Genomic DNA, 17,303 nt, shown 5'->3' with positions numbered 1-17,303 from the left:
AAAACATTGGATTTTAAAAACTGCATCTCAAGGGCGAAAAATAAGGGTTGGAAGTTTGTATGAAACTTCGTTTTTTGATGAGTGTCGAAGTGCGAGAAGTCTTAAATATTGGTTAGTAAAAAATACGTATCAGTTGCGGAAAGCAGGATGGCACTAAATAGGATGGGATGGGACAGGATAGGGCTGGACGGGGCAGGACGGGACATAACAGGTTGGGACGGGACGGAACAGAACGAGAAGAGACGGGATAAGACGGGAGAAGCCATTTGAATTTAAATTAAATATAAGCTTAAAACAGTCCGGTACGGCACGATACGGGATTAAAAAATGAGTGAAATTTTATGGCGTATCCTTATAATCTAAAATACATTTGCGCGGGGGAAGCCGCGGGCAAAAGCTAGTCATTTATAAAACTGATACATGAATAATGCATTATTTGATTACCGGCACGTGATTATGTGTATGTATGTAAAATCTATAACCCAATTAACTTCAAAGCTTGTGTTGTAGGTAAAATTTGGTAGTTAGTTGGTCTATAGAAGTAGGCATCAAAAACTGTTTGAAGAACATGACTTGATCTGAAAGAAGATAATTTTAAAAATATGTACGGCTAAAAGGATTGTACTCGTTACCGTAAAATGACAAGATTAACTGAAGAAACGTATATCCTGCGTGAATATGTCAATAATATGTCAATGTCTAAAATGACAATTTGAAGTTTTCTTTCAATGTTTCAATTCAAACAGTACAGTTGTAGAGTTGCCGCACTATCGATAGTTGAGCTTGGAAATCATGCACAATATCGATAAGTCTTTCGATAGTATTCATTGCTCAGTTTGGTACAATAGTATAACAACAACTACAATAATCAATTAATTTAGGTCAATACTAACGATAATTTTAGCTTATCTATAGTTAACTTGCCTCGATAGTATTGCTTTCACTATCAATAAGCCAAAACTAGCCATAGTATCGACAGTTATTGCACTATTCAGCAGCAATAGTTTTGATCTTTATCGATATTGAGCTTTAATTCTGTTGAAAGTAATGTTGGGTATCAAATAATAGTACCTATTGACAGTAACTGAGTTATTGGCACTATCGATATATCCTTCGATTTATACTATTGCTCCCTCAAATATTGTTTATACTATATACTATTGGCAACCGACAGGACAACACTAGGAGTAGATAAGTACGAGTTCCGACAATGATTTTGCTATTTCATTTCTTCACTATTATTTTTGAGTAAATTATTCACGTTCGTACTTTATGTATGTTTCATGCTCCGAGTTCTTAAATTTGTTTTATGCATCTTCTTAACACTATACTAATATTTATTCAACTTAAAAGCGTACATTCCTACCGGCATTTGCCCAATTACAAATCTCTGTCTTAAAATCATCACTTTATATATAAATTTTACTTTAATTTTTATTTCAGAAGAAATTCGCGTAAAACAATGTCCAGAGATCTTATAGTTCTTGCTCCAAATGGTAGGAGGCAGAAAGTGCATTGTACACCCGATACCAGTATTTTACAGGTGAAGCTTCCATAAATTTTATTAGTGAGACTACTGGGTTTATAAAAACATTATACTTTTTCTATTTACTTTTGTTACCCAAAAGTTTAGAAATAGTATAAGGTAAATATTTAAATGTTTGTATTGTAGATTTTGGAAGATGTTTGTATCAAACAAGGTTATCAACCAACAGATTATGATTTGAAACATCACAACCATGTTCTTGACTTGACAACTACAATACGATTTTCTAATCTTCCTAATAAAGCAACTCTTGAAATGGTTGAGGCAGACAGGAGAAGAGAGGAATCAAATGTGACAATTTGTTTATTATTAGCAGATGGTAAGTAGGTAATGGTTTTTAAATGGGATATGCGTTAATTTGAATTCAACAGTGCAATAGGCTCTGCTAGATTTCTCAAGGTAAATTATAACTTAATTTATTTTATTTTTTAGGAGAAAGAAGAACTGCTGACTACTGTCCGAATATTTCACTCCATGATTTATTGACATCACTAGCTCCAAATGAATACACATCTTTTAATAATCCAACAATACTCTATATGCGACAGGAAGTAACTGGTGAACCTGCCCTCCGTCAAAAAACTCTGAGACATTTGGGACTTATCAGTGGGAGAGCTATACTGAGATTGTTAAATAAAGATGAAGAAGCAAGGTAAGCAATCTGTAGCTTGCTTTTGGTGAATTGATATTTTTTTACTTTTTTTTTTACATTTTTATTTAAATAAGGGACTTTAGTCTTTAAGACATATCAATCCCATTTTAACAGAGCTTAAATTTAACACAAGTTAAATTTATTTTATGTGGCTATAGTACCACAATTTTATTTACACAGACAAGCAAATGTATCTGCAATTTACCGGTGTCCACTTCCTGCACAAGTCAATACACAATGCTCAAATATTAATAAGGATGAAAGTCAAAAGAACATTTGTCCAACACAACTTCCAAGTACAAGTACTGCAGAAAGCTGTGTACCAGGGCCATCTGAAGTAAAAAAGAGCTTCGAGCACAAAATATTTGATCCTATAAAGCATATAAAAAATGTAAAGAAATCTGTACCTAATCCAAACGAAGGCAAGCAAGGTCATCAGAATGAAAACAATTTAAACAATGAATCACCAATGGAAATAGAAGAAAGTCAGATATTACCAAGTAATGTTTCAAACACACCATCACAATCTTCACTTAGTACACAAGAAAATCTTGAAAGGCGTTTACGAATTGAGGAGGAAGTAACATTTGTAAGTATAATAATAAGATGAAGATAAGGATTAATATATTATTTAAGCTATTCTACCGCACTAGAATAATTCATGCAGACTTTGTACAATGTGTATTATGTTTTCAGTTTTTGTAAGAAGCTTACATGTAGTCTATAAAAGTGTGTTATTTCAGTTGGGTGCCCAGAAAGCCATAGCTTTTGTGCAACCAGATGTAACAGAAGAAGAATTTGGTGATCTTCCTGATGATTTTTATGACCTTACTATTGAAGAAGTGCGAAAACTTTATCATGAATTACAAAAAAATAGAATGGAATTAGAAAATACTCCACTTATACCAGCCAGTAAAAAAGAGGAAATGGATAAGCAGGTATGGACAACATTCTTAAATAATTTTTTAATGATTTTTATTTATGAAATTTTAATTGATACTTCCCTCTAAACTTTTAATAAAATACATACATACATATAATCACATCTATAGCCTTTGTGGGGTAGACAGAGCCAACAGTCTGGATCTGACTGACTGATAGGCCATGTTCAGCTGTTTGGCTTAATGATAGATTAGACATTCATATAGTGTCAGGACGTCTAGAAGAATCCAAGTTTATAAGCATGTCTTATTCACCTTTTACGACATCCATGGGAAAAGATGGATTGGTCCTATTTTTTACCGCTTGTTCTTAAGACAAATAATGATTTGCCAGCTTTTCTCTGTCTGTTTGTCCATTAAATTCATACACCAAATTATGGACGTTTTATTTTGTGTTGCCATTGTTTCAGTCAACACAACAACAGCTGAATAACTACAAAAATGCGGTAGTCAGAGTGCAATTTCCAGACCGTATCATACTGCAGGGAGTTTTTTCACCAAATGATAAAATAGCTGATGTAATAACATTTATAAAAAGTCATTTGGAATATCCAGAGAAACCATTTCACATTTGTAAGTATATTAATTATTTACCAACTAGTGTAGAGTTGATATCAAATAATATTTGGTACCCAACCTAAATTTACAAAAGAAAGTTTTGAAAATTTGATATCAAAATAAAAATAAATTAGATGTATCATTTATATAAATTTTTACCTTAAAAGCAAAGTATATATAAACATTATTCAATGGCTTTTGGCAGTTACAACCCCTTTAAAAGAGACTATGGACCCTGATATGACTCTTTTCGATGCCAAATGTGTTCCTTGTGTTCACATGCACTTTAAATGGGCAGAGGATGATGGTAAGCCTTACCTCAGAGAAGAAATATATGCCAAGCAGACATCAAGTTCCGCTGCTAGTTTACTCGCATCAAAATACAGGTATGACAATAAAACTAAATGTTTTCTCAACGGAAGGTTAACAGTCAATAAATATAGAGTGAATATAGAGTGATTGCGTGAGAGAATGTGGGGTGGTGTCTGAATCCAGGGACTTATTTACGAAAATTTACAAGGAATGTCTTATCTTCCCTCTTTGACTCCAAGGTTAACCGAAGATAAAGAAAGAGAGGGACGAGAATTGATTTATTAACGTTAACATTATTTAACATTATATATTTTATGGCCTCGCTAGGTAATTGATGTTAGTCAGGTGGCAGTTACTCTATCTTCTGAATTTACTGACCATCCTCATAATGGATTGCCGTCTGAGATGGACCCAGCCCCCTTATTTACGAACGTTGACAAGGCATATACCTTCTCTCTCTCTTTCTATTATTTCAAAAAACCAAAGAGATAGAAAGACTCTTTGCCCCCGTTTTAATCACGTGAGAAACTATCGCCGTATGACGCGATAGGTTTTCGCGATAAAAACGGCGTCGCGTGACTTACTACGGGGGCAGGTCCTCCTAGAAGCAGAACCGTAAGAAAAGAGGATGATTATGACTCAACAATGCGACTGAAAGTTTTTTTAATAAAACTATAGTTGGACGATATAATAAAATTACATATAAAAAACGTTATGTCATTTTTGACACAGTTTATTTTGGTCTCAATAAAATGTGACGTTTTTTTTTTCAGGGCACCGAGTAGAAATGTAGGAGAAAGTTCAGGTAACTGTAAGAAAAAAACAAGTGCAGCGTCATCATCAAAAAATAAAGTACCGAAATGGTTTAAATGATACTAAACATGGGGGTTTATCTAGAAACATAATATATCATTTATACAATTTACATTTGTTAAGTTGTGAAGAATTTTAACCAATATAATGTAGAGGAAAAGCAGCGTGTTTTATTTTTGATTTGTTGCTATCCTTTATTTTAATTTTGCACTGACAACTTTTCTGACATTTTTCTATTCTGAAATAGATAGACAACGACATATTCTTCGAATGAAGAATCCCAAGATCGAAGCTCGCTTACAAACTTGGGATTCTTTTTTAGCCGATGGGTTAGCAACCTGTCACTATTTGAATCTCAATTCTATCATTAAGCTAAATAGCTGAACGTGGCCATTCAGTCTTTAAGACTGTTGGCTCTGTCTACCCCGCAAGGGATATAGACGTGACCATATGTATGTATGTACCATACATGCATAGCATCCATAGCTACCAAGGTATATATTTTGTCGTAGTAGTTCCATGGGGCAAGTGACACTAACGAAGTAGTCTCAATTATTCCAACAGTAGTTATTATTAGTCCATAAATATGTATAAGAATTTAATAAAATATCATAAACGTAAAGATATTTTAGTTTCCGTAACGATTTTGGGACACATTTGGCACAGTAACAGGCTACTTTTTCCTGGAAATTCCCACGGGAGTGAAGCCCCGCGAAGAACTGATGGATGAACAAAGACAGAATCGACGGATTTACGGTATATACCTGGACCGGATAACGTAGTTAGATGCTCTCTCACGTGTTGATGAAATCACGTCGGGGTCGCCAATGGTAGAATGTTGTGAAAGTAAACCGAGTAACCGAGTGCTTAAATTCGAGGTATCACAGTCCTTCTACAGGCCAAAATTAATGTTAGTGGCCAAAACCCACCACGCTGGCACCATGAGCCGGCCATTTTACGTTGGATGGCAATATTGAAAGGGTCCGTACCGGTCTGTGGATTGTAGTTCCCCATTGGGCTCCGACAGCATTTTCCTTACCACGTAGGCAGCTTCAATGGGGTTCAGGTCGTGTCGTGCACTCTGCTGTCATGCTTTGTAATTGCGTCCGCTACAGGAGACATCTTGCAGTATGCGGCATTAACCATCATAGAATTTCAACAAGATAATACTTGTAATAAAATTACTTAGATTACCGTACTCATCTATCAAGAAGAGCCCAGTATTCAAGTTCTTACATAAAGTGACTCGGCAGTAGGCAGAGCCTACCTAAAAAAATATTTATAATTATTTCAACGCATATATAATTTATCATCTCCAAAACAATAGGTTTAAAGAAAAACAATAAAACAAAGGCACATTCTAAAATAATTATATTTTTAAACTAAACGATTTATACAAAAAAGGCATAGAAAACTAAAAGCTAGGTACAGAGAATGACATCATTATATCAAAGCTCATAGATTGATATGGATGTTGTGTGTACTTAGTTTGTACCTTTTTGATTTCTCTCTTATTACAGACACTACAGTACGCACTAAATAAGTTGGCGGCTCTGAAGTTTGCGCGAAAGGCTGCGCAGTAAACGAATACACGGTGTGCTCGGCTCCCGCTCCGCCTGTCTTAGATATATCTCACGCTGCCACGTTACGACACGTATTCATTTACTACTTAATCACTTTTGTGCGTAAATTAAGTCTGTGCTGAATGTCACTTGAAGCAACTTCCGAGACTCAAAGTTACAATGCGCGATTTGTACGCGCCAACCACCTGTATCCTGCCTCTTTTTCTATTTGATATAAATTGTCCCGCTGTTAGTATGTACAATTACAACTTTACGCACGACTCGTCAATGATGTTTGTAGTCACACCACAGAATAGTAGGTTGCCTACTGTAACAGAATTATTGTTTTTTTTAATCATCGCTCAGTTTAATGAAAGACGGTAATGATCCTAATTTACATCTAGTTGGTTTTATGCTTTGATATAATTCGTTTGATTCACCATCCAAAATTACTTCTTTGTAGTATCGACAATCTATGGTGGCAGTAGATTCATCTGGATCTTTGGGAGGCACTGTTTTAATGTTCTTAACTTCAGTGTCATTATAACCCTTGGATTTTTCTGAATGTTTGTTTTTGACTTGATATAAAGATTTACTTCTCGAATCAACTGTCGATTTCTTTAAATTCTTTTTCACAACATTCACATGACGACGTAAACATTTGTTTCCCTTCTCACAATAACCTTTGATGAAATCCGGGCAAAGTATTGCTTTTTCATTAACTTTTACATGCAAATATGGACAGCATTCTTTTGTACATTTTCCTTTTAAATAGAAATAACAAGTCGGCATTTTCTTATCGCTTAACTCGTGAGAAAGGAGACAATCATGGTCATGGCAAATACCTTTAAGAAATTTTCTACAGATGGAAACATGTTTTTTGTCATGTAAATATTTGCAATGGCCCCTAGCATTCCGTAAACACTTTCCATATTTGCTAAATAATCTACATGGTATATTACATTTTACTTTTAATTTTCGGATTTTCACTTTACACATGTTTTTCAGTGTTGTATTTGGCGAAGTGTGTTTGTTAGTCCTTATTTTAACATATTGTTTGTTTTTTGTACATGAATATTGAGTTTTAAAAGCTTTGTTATTGTAGGAAATTTCTCTCGGTGTTTGTTGATCATACACTTTTGAAGTTGACTGTATGGACTTGCTTCCAGTACTCAATTGATTTGGCGGCTGCTTCGCTCTATTAAGGTTCAATTTTACATCTGTAATTTTCACTGATTTATATTTGCTCAATTTCAATGTAAGTGATTCTGTCTTTCCTGGTTTTGAGGTCAGAGGTCGCTTTTCACTGTGTCTCACTAAACAATAACGAGTTTTTTTTTCCACAGGCAGCTGGATTTGTGGTGGGTTCTCAGGGACTGTGGCTGCATGCACTAGAGGTGGCAATTCCTCTTTAGATTTCCATGCTTGATTGACATATTGAAATGTTTGAGCTGTGATGAAATTAGGATTTATGTAAATTTTCTTATTTTGTATGCTTGGGTATTCAACATCATTACTATATGCTGATTGTTGACTTACTATTCTTCTGTTAAAATTTGGATTGATATATACTCTTGAATAGATTCTGTTGTCCATAATTATATTATTGGAATGAATATTGAAAGTATTTGTTACCTATTTTGCAGTTAACTCTGCTGATGCAAGTAGTCTTACTATATTCATGCAGATGTTGTTTTAAGATAATATTTAAATTTTCTAAATTATTTTTAAGTTCTGTTTTCTTGTTTCCGTTGATCCACAATAAGCTTGCATGAAATGATGGACTCTAAAAATAAGTAAATAAATATTCATAAATGAACTATGTATATATCTTCGAACATACAGAATTAAGGTATTCACATAGCTAAATGTAAACACCTTAATTCTGTAAGTAAAAATGGAAAGAATGTCATACATATGTGTCTTTATCCAACGCACACAGGGGCATTAATCGAAAACGGCGCGATCAATTCCAAAAATTAAATCGAATTTCAAGGCACCCTGATATTTTTGTTAAATTGTATACCAATGTAGGTAGTATTTAGCAATATTGAAGAACTCCGTACCTTACCCAGTTCTTAACTATCGAAAAACAAACTAACACTAACAAGTTTAGTACATATACCATGCTCTAAATTCGTTAATTGATTTGTTACAGTGTGTAACGGGACAAAGACAATAGTCACAAATAAATAAAAAAATATATATGGAACAAGAGTGGCCAAATTTACTTGGATAGATTTATAATTGAGATGCAAGAGATAGTGACAGACCAATACGGAAACAATATCTTCAAAAAAATACAGCCTACTGTTGCTTCAAATAAAAAACAAAATACAACAAAACAAATCAACGCCACGAATTTGCATGATGAGCGATTATTTGGCAAGTGAAAAGATGTAGAAAATTATTATTATAATTGTCAACCTGTCACTGTTTGAATCTCAATTATATCATTAAGCCAAACATCTAAATGTGGCCTATCAGTCTTTTCAAGACTCTGAATACCCGCAAGGTATAAAGACGTGAGTTTATGTATGTATGTACAACATAAACTACAAAAATATCAAGAAATAAAACTTACATCGTGGAATTTAGGTAACTTGTACTCTTTTAAAACTTCATCAATTTTTTGGGAGAGTTTTGTGAGGTGCTTGTTACAGAAGTAATCCACCTCCAAAGCAACAAATGTCCTTGTTTTTTCTTCGTTGCAGTATACTTTTAATGCATCAAATGCGAGATCGAAACTGAAAAGGATTAAATATATATGCTTAAATATGCAATTCATACACTACCAAATATTTGCCCTAGGCTATAATTAGAGATCGGATATTCGGATGCATATTTACCTAATGTTGGGGTGTTGGGTTAGTATGGAACGTACTTCTGTACCTCAAAAATTCCGGGATTCGGCATTGATACACTTAAGGTTCTAATTATGTATTCGAACTGTATTCGTACTGACTTAAAAAATCACGCGGTATAATTCTTGAATCCCGGTAGGTAGGTAATTTTTTAATAAATATGATCATCCATCACTTATGTTTATAAAGGTGTTTATTATACCATATAATAAACGATAAGTTTCAATTTCTTGTTTGATAAAATTTCCGGGATTCAAAATAATTCGAATCCCGAAAGCAAGAAGCCGCCTCCATACTTTCTTAGCCAAAATATTAGTTTAGGTAAATATGCATCCGATTATCCATCTCTAGTATAATTGAAGGTTAACATGCAAATCTGTTGTTTTTAAGGTTGTTTATCTTTAGTATTGATATTCTGATAAGCTTTGTGACAATAGGCTCATATATACAAAAATTGGCAGTTTACTAACCAATCTGTATCAGATACAATTTTTTGAAGAGATGAGGTAAATGGTGTTATTAAGTGGTATTTTAGTATAAAAGTTTTTGATAAACTTATGTGTATATCCTCACATGGCTGCCAAGACTCTTCAATACAACACAACTCTTTTTGCAGTTTATCTATTAATATGTTGAAAAACTCTACATCTGGATCTGAAAGCAGAATAATCTTTTAACATTGTATAATAAACAACTTAATATATATCCGCTTACATCTTACAATGTAAGGTTACATGCATTGAATAGCTCATGCAACTATCATATGATGATATAGAGTCTTATAAAGTTGGTGAATAACAATAATTTACTTTATATTTAGTATTCCTGTGATTAAATATCCTCTAGATGTTTCCAATTGCAATACACACCCTTACATAGTTCCTCCCTCTACCTACACTTTCACATACAAACTCCCACACAACACACTAACAAAACACACTTGCACACAATATAGTAAACATCAATCTTTTTCCTCCTTTTTTTCATTGCAACTAAATTAATTAGGTGCTAAGATTGAGGACACATTATAAAAATGTTTTTATGAGGTCATTTTCATAAACTTTATTGCCTGGCGTCAAACAAACATTTTATGATGCCTCTGGGGCACCATGCGCCAGAGACTTTGATGATCTCCCTGGGGAATCATCTGCCATGAAATGTAAATTTTAGCTTTTCCTCATGTTTCTCTTGTTAAATTGTGATTTGCGACCCAATATCAAATGTAACAATGCCATTGTTATCCTATGTAATTTAATTGATAATAGTATGTAGAAATACTGTATTTTGAAATCTATGATTGTACTTAATGAATAAAATTACTTCACAAAAAATATTTACATTTAACATATACAAAAGAAGCCCAATTTCCTCTTTCATGTGGAAATGACCGTATTCTATATCCATGCACCTCAGGGTTGTCCTTGTAGGTATCTCTGGGTGCAACAACAATGTCACTCAAGTCGGGTACATGCAATTTTATCCTGAAAATTTAATAAAGTCATAATTTCAGCAACTAGGTGAATATTCTACTATCAAAGGACCTATTTAAAAGTAAAATTTTGAGTTGTTCTATTAACATGTTACATAGTCTTATCAGGTGCAAACTGGGTCAGTTTGGGGAAATTAATTAAATTTACAAAATCTTTACATATTGGCAAATTTTTAAGCAAATTCCGTCTATTTATTTGGCCTTGCCCTGATACTAATGTCAGTTATCTACCTTCATAATATACAATTATCAGAATTTTACAAATGCTAGAAATATTATAAGCACGTAATATTGTGGTGGAAAGTAAAGGCTATGTGTAGATACGCGTATTTACTTACTTTTTAACGTCTGAAGTGTTCTTATTATCACAATCGCTATCTTCTGAATTAGATTCGTATTCACATAGATAAGACAATGCAGACATTACATGTAGTACTGTAATGTGACGTAAAAAAAACTAATATAGGTACTTAGTTATTCATGAAGATTCTCTAGACATCTGAAACCAGAAAAAAGATTATTGTAAGGCACCTACATATTTTATATTACTAGAACATCACGCAGTCTATCTTTTTGCACCAATATTTTATATTTTAATACCCATGCAAGCAAAGGAGTCCCATAGGTTTTCACTTTGTAAAACAATCATGCATGTAAATGCCTACAATGTACCTGCAGATCTTAAAAATACGCGATTTTTTTTTTAATGAAGCGATGTAAAGGCTTTACCTACATAGTACACACACAGTAGTACAATATCATCACTTACATTATTGTTGCCGATCGATAGTCCACTATCGATAGTTAAGTAAAAGCAATAGTATCGATAGTATCTATACAGTCGATAGTAACTTCAAACTTGAGCTTCAATTTAGCTTCAGTTAACGACGGATGGTCAGGCCAGGTAAAACATACGCATTCGGCTTGATTTTACTTTATTTTGCACAGAATAGACTGATTAAATAATTAAAATTAAGGCAGAGAAAACCGCACTCAGTTCTCTGCGCACGGACTAAGACCGAGTTACAATTTTAAAATTGGCGTGATCGTGGTACACTCGAAACATTAAGTTTATTGTTCTCTTTTCAAACTATAAACAATATTTCGCACCACGCTCCTAAATAATTACAAATATTTTTGATTACAACAAAAATTAATACAATAAAACAGAATTTACTAAAACTACTTATTAAAACAAGATGATTACAAACTAAAATTAAATTCACAAATTGTACAGTTCCTGCTTAGCATCAACTTGCAAGAATGTGCCCAGAAGGCTGACGGCATTTCTTTTTCAGCAGAGTTTCTACCTCATGAGGTTCAAAAATATAGGTATTACTAATACCTATACAAATATTTGCCCCTTTTAAGGTTGTTTGTCTCAATTGCAGCAGCCGGCCTTTGATTTGGAAACCTGAAGATGAGATGGCGCAAATGTGTAGACACAAGTAGCATCCCACAAAAACGGCCGCCCCAATCAAAAGAGCACCAAAGTCGTAAGACGTGGCGGTAACGCCACGTCCCGAGCCGGACCGTATGTTGTTAGAACGGCTGGAACATACTTATATTTACAAAGGAGGATTATACTTATATTTACAAAGGAAGACTGAAGTGAGCGCGTCGCTTATAAATACTATCGATAGTATTACCAATATTGAATTTCAATACTTTTGATGCTTTTATATTATCAATACTATTGTACTAAAGTTAGCTATCGATACTATCAATTGGCTTATTGATAGGGTAGTATGATATTCGAGGTCAATGTCAAATCTTCAAATTTCATACTTGGACTTAGACATCTGACACTGATACCTGGTAAAATATGACATGAAACAAATTGTACATTTGTCACTGTCAATTGCTTTTGTAATGTAAAATAGAGTTAGTGAAGTGACACACAAAGAGAACAGGCTCGGGACACTGTAGTTTCGATGAATGCGCATAGCGCTAATATCACACGCACCAATTGGCTACTTATGTTTATAGCCTTTGGCTCAAAATAAATGCCATCAAAAACATCCTGTAAAAAAACCAAGTCTCGCAGCTCTGTCTTTCTACCGTAAAAAGTTGTAAGATCCATGTAATACCGAGTCGGTACCAAAATGCCTTCAAAATTTTGTACCGATTCAGACCAAAATTTCGCTTTGCCACTCTCTTATTTTGCCTCATCACAAGCTTGTCGACATTAGCTTAGCTTGTACACTACTAGTGACAGATGCGATACTAGCGCTATGCGCATACAAAGGAACTTAACGGTGAACTTATGAGTGTCATAACTGTCTTAATTTAGACATTATATATTTAATATCTGTGAAAGAGAATAAAGAGTGATGTGCTTATAGTCTAAGATCCGGCTGCAAAATCACTACGTTCATCGCGTAGTTAATCAAACTCACATTTTAACATACATTTATGAATAGGATAATACATAGATAATAGGGTGCCAGTCAATAAGTGGCCGCAAGTAATTTTAATTAAATTAATGTTAATTATTTTTCCAAAAAAAATTTCGTTCACTTGTTTTTTAAATAAAATATCATCCACATCATAGAAATGTATGTAAAGAATTCGAAAATCAATGGGTGCCGTTACACACTCGGCCGCAACTACTACGCAGCCAGGTGGAAACAGGTAATATTTTGGTCTATTTATACGTTCATGTCGTACACGCATGTTTTTTATATCAAATTAAAGCTAATTTTTTTTTTTTAATATGATGATATATCGCTGCCTGTGAATAAATGGCCGCAAATTAGGGTTGCTAGCTGTTAAAAACTCGAGGTATCCGAGATAAAGTGAAAGAGAGTTAGCGCGTAACGCCACTTGTTAGACAAGGATGGCGAGTACCAGCTGTGCGAGTATTTGAAGCCATTGCGCACGCGTATAGATAGTTCTCAACAGTGCAGCTAAATTATTCTTATATGCTAACCTTCTTTTTGAGCTCGTTACATTTTGAGTTTTACTACACAAAAAACACTTTTTCATTTTTCTAAAATGTTAATATTACTTTTATCAACGTAATAACACTTTCAAGTTCAATAAATAAATGATATCAACAACGTTGTGTATAACGAGCTCAAAAAGAAGGTTAGCATATAAGAATAATTTAGCTGCACTGTTGAGAACCCTATCTATACGCGTGCGCAATGGCTTCAAATACTCGCACAGCTGGTACTCGCCATCCTTGTCTAACAAGTGGCGTTACGCGCTAACTCTCTTTCACTTTATCTCGGATACCTCGAGTTTTTAACAGCTAGCAACCCTAATTTGCGGCCATTTATTCACAGGCAGCGATATATCATCATATTAAAAAAAAAATTAGCTTTAATTTGATATAAAAAACATGCGTGTACGACATGAACGTATAAATAGACCAAAATATTACCTGTTTACACCTGGCTGCATAGTAGTTGCGGCCGAGTGTGTAACGGCACCCATTGATTTTCGAATTCTTTACATACATTTCTATGATGTGGATGATATTTTATTTAAAAAACAAGTGAACGAAATTTTTTTTGGAAAATTAATTAACATTAATTTAATTAAAATTACTTGCGGCCACTTATTGACTGGCACCCTATTATCTATGTATTATCCTATTCATAAATGTATGTTAAAATGTGAGTTTGATTAACTACGCGATGAACGTAGTGATTTTGCAGCCGGATCTCGTACTATTAGTAATATTTTGTTTATTTGAAAAGATTATATGAGATATAAATTAGTGGATCATATTGTTTTAAGCAAATCATGTACCTGAATTCTACAGTTAGGGATATTCAGTTAAATTCACAGTAATGGCGCTACGGAGTAAAACAAGTTTTGTTATCCCAAGTGATGACACTGTTGTGTGTTGCTTATTTTCTATTTCACCACAAGCAAGTAATACGAATTGGAGACAATTATGTACAGAAATTAATGATTCGATAGAAAAACTAACTCAGAATTACATATGGCATAGAGATAAGTTCAGGTTTAGTATCCCCATCCAGGAGAATATAATTGAAGGTTAGTTTTGAATTAATCTGTGGCGTTCCAATTCCAAACGTTTAGGTACCAATTGGGTGGTGAGGTGGTATTGAGTTGTAAGTGCTGTACTATGTATATTATGGCTATGTTTAGGCTGTATTTTGATCCTGTGGAATAAAAAATACAATTTTAATTATTCCATGCAGTGGAAAATGAAATTCAAAATCAATTTTTTGTGCAAAAGTCTAAAAAGTTTAAATTGTAAGCAGACACATTTACTTTAAATTGCAATTTTCTCACGTTGTTTACATGATTTTAAGGCCTTAATTTGGGAAAACATAGCTCTTTACATTAAGATCAGTTGAAATTGCAAAATACCGAAATCTCATATATCTTAGAAACTAGAATCTGCCCATTTGGATACTTTTTGCTTAGAATGACACATTTATCTTCTGCTACAGCTTTACTACCATTTTAGATCATAAACTCATGATCATCAGAATTGAATGAAGTACCTATAAAGAATAACAAATGTTTACAAGGATGTTTTTTTTTTGCTTGTTTTAGGTACTCCTACACATCTAGTGTCATCAACATGTTTTGGCGATAATATTGAAGATGAATGGTTTATAGTCTACATTGTATTCGAAATAACAAAACAGTTTGATGATGTTATAATCCAAATCCGTGACAGTGATGGAGAATTTCTGCTTATAGAAGCAGCAGATCATTTACCTTGTTGGGCAAATCCAGAAAGTACTGAAAATCGGGTAAGCATAACTATTTAAAAGTATAACTTATGCATAGAAAATGACAGTCAATTTTTCTTTATTAGCTTTATGTAATTTTGATGCCTAATGCTTCATTTATTATTATTTTTTGTTTCTTCTAGCTACTGCTATTTCCATTTTTCCATAGAAATAGTGAGATACACCCAAAAAAAACTTACTTAAAAATATCTAGGTATTTAATACATATGTTCTCAAGAGTGTTGTGGCCAAATCAACCTGGACATTCAGACAGCTGGATGGGATCAATCCAATTGTGGGTTGTGGAGGACAGATGGGAGTTGCTTTGTGTAAAACCTGACCCATTTAATCTAAAATCCATAGTCAAAGGCATACTCCGGGTTCCTCTCCAGAGTGATGTGGTGAGGATGCAATCAGGACCAAAGCCAGGAGGAAGAAGACTAATACATGTTATCTTTTGTTGTAGGTTTTTATCTGGAAAAACAACATTCACCTCATTCCAAAATTAGTTAATACTAATTCCGATTTAAGTGTAGAAAAAGCAATAAATATTATTAAATATGACAATAAAAGAACTCTAGCATCATTGGACATTCAAAATGCTATTCATGAACGAATAAGTGGATATCCAGATAAAATTATGAATAGTATACATAATGCTATAGTTAAGTTACCTGTAGATATTGCTACACTGTTATCTCTAAAACCATCATTAATAGCACCGCTTGTAACTACATTTTGCAATCATGATCCAATTGATGCTAAATCATGTAGAGATGTTAACTTTCAGAACTGCATTGATGTTAAAGTTAAGTTTACAAAATGTTTGTATGCAATGCTAGTTCATTCAAAATTAACTCCCAGTCTGAAGAAATATAAAGTCAATGAAAATGACAAAAAAACCAGTCATGGATATAAACTGACTTGTGGATATCATATGATAATGAATAAAACAAATGATTTGTTCATGTCTAAGGAGTTTAATAAGTTTATAAATAGTTTAAAAATTAATGAATATTTTAAAGATAATTTGGAGGGCTCGAAAGACTATACAAAATTACTGGAAAACGCAAAGGATTATTTCCTACAAATGGAATGTCCAGTGAGCTCTTATGTGGCTAACAACATAACAAATATTATGTGTTCTGATGAGTTCTTTAAACAAAAGGAAACTATGAAACTTAGTACCAATGTAGACTTATCTGAAGATAATGATGACTGGCTAAATATCCATCCAGACCAGTTGAATGATCTATTGAATAAACGCTATGGCAAGACAGAAAAATTTAAAAACAATGATATAGTGACACCACATTCTATAAGTTCGAAATTATCCGACTTTCTCAAACAGACCTCTGGTTTTGAAGGGATTGAACAATCTGAAAGTAAAGAAGAAACAGTTCATTTTGAACCTGATGATTTCGTTAATTCCTTAGAAAAAATGTTGAATCTTCTCTCATCTGGAAGAATAGCAGATCAAAGTAGTGAAAGTGAGCTTGAAGATGATTTTGATTTGTCTGACGATGAAATGTCGCAAGAAATAAAAAGAGAACTCCAACATGAGATATTTCCTTCTGATGACAGTCACAATTTGATTCTTGAAAATATCGTGCGAAGTGTGAAAGAAGAGCAAGGTTCATCGGGCCCCTCCAGCACTATACTCAGATCCATTGGTATTAATAAAACTGATGTTTTGGATTCCGATGATGACTGAATAAAATAAGTGCTTTATGTAATTATTGTTTGTTTGTAAACTCTTTATTGCACATAAAAATAAATATAACAATTTACAAAACATTATTATTATTAATTGACCCGCACACCATATGGTATTTGCAAGATGGA

General features: G+C 33.5%; 4 protein-coding genes across 9 annotated transcripts; 2 read left to right on the top strand and 2 right to left on the bottom strand.

Moving 5' to 3' along the window:
- Positions 1-1,143: 1,143 nt before the first annotated feature.
- LOC106134941 (tether containing UBX domain for GLUT4) lies at positions 1,144-4,982 on the top strand. 2 transcript variants are annotated; one of them, XM_013335089.2, is made up of 9 exons: positions 1,144-1,195; positions 1,444-1,543; positions 1,673-1,865; positions 1,979-2,198; positions 2,379-2,787; positions 2,942-3,136; positions 3,550-3,712; positions 3,903-4,083; positions 4,783-4,982. In XM_013335089.2, exons 2-9 carry the CDS (start codon positions 1,463-1,465, stop codon positions 4,880-4,882), a joined length of 1,542 nt encoding a protein of 513 aa, XP_013190543.2. In that variant the 5' UTR covers positions 1,144-1,195; positions 1,444-1,462; the 3' UTR covers positions 4,883-4,982. The 2 variants fall into 2 exon arrangements, with proteins under 2 accessions (XP_013190543.2, XP_060802609.1); XM_060946626.1 differs by having other exon boundaries at positions 1,169-1,261.
- A 1,204-nt stretch (positions 4,983-6,186) lies between these two features.
- LOC106135164 (zinc finger CCCH domain-containing protein 3) lies at positions 6,187-7,980 on the bottom strand. The gene has a single exon (XM_013335390.2). It carries the CDS (start codon positions 7,978-7,980, stop codon positions 6,736-6,738), a length of 1,245 nt encoding a protein of 414 aa, XP_013190844.1. The 3' UTR covers positions 6,187-6,735.
- A 7-nt stretch (positions 7,981-7,987) lies between these two features.
- LOC106135165 (U6 snRNA phosphodiesterase 1) lies at positions 7,988-11,626 on the bottom strand. Of its 4 annotated transcripts, none has more exons than XM_013335393.2 (6): positions 11,507-11,626; positions 11,076-11,236; positions 10,587-10,729; positions 9,719-9,902; positions 8,969-9,131; positions 7,988-8,170 (listed from the first exon to the last, which is right to left on the bottom strand). In XM_013335393.2, the coding sequence occupies exons 2-6, from the start codon at positions 11,159-11,161 to the stop codon at positions 7,988-7,990; spliced, it is 759 nt and encodes a 252-aa protein (XP_013190847.2). In that variant the 5' UTR covers positions 11,162-11,236; positions 11,507-11,626. The 4 variants fall into 4 exon arrangements, with proteins under 4 accessions (XP_013190847.2, XP_013190845.2, XP_013190848.2 ...); XM_013335391.2 differs by having other exon boundaries at positions 11,410-11,523; XM_013335394.2 differs by lacking the exon at positions 11,507-11,626 and adding an exon at positions 11,471-11,487.
- Positions 11,627-12,965: 1,339 nt separating this feature from the next.
- Positions 12,966-17,243, top strand: LOC106134958 (protein ecdysoneless homolog). 2 transcript variants are annotated; one of them, XM_060946624.1, is made up of 4 exons: positions 12,966-13,079; positions 14,421-14,748; positions 15,277-15,479; positions 15,925-17,243. In XM_060946624.1, exons 2-4 carry the CDS (start codon positions 14,538-14,540, stop codon positions 17,170-17,172), a joined length of 1,662 nt encoding a protein of 553 aa, XP_060802607.1. In that variant the 5' UTR covers positions 12,966-13,079; positions 14,421-14,537; the 3' UTR covers positions 17,173-17,243. The 2 variants fall into 2 exon arrangements, with proteins under 2 accessions (XP_060802607.1, XP_013190566.2); XM_013335112.2 differs by lacking the exon at positions 12,966-13,079 and having other exon boundaries at positions 14,205-14,748.
- The last annotated feature ends 60 nt before the right edge of the window (positions 17,244-17,303 follow it).

This window comes from Amyelois transitella, chromosome 11, assembly GCF_032362555.1.
Source record: "Amyelois transitella isolate CPQ chromosome 11, ilAmyTran1.1, whole genome shotgun sequence".
Lineage (NCBI taxonomy): Eukaryota > Metazoa > Arthropoda > Insecta > Lepidoptera > Pyralidae > Amyelois > Amyelois transitella.
The sequence above is the reverse complement of the archived record's forward strand: the minus strand, read 5'-3'. Positions and strand labels throughout refer to the sequence as shown.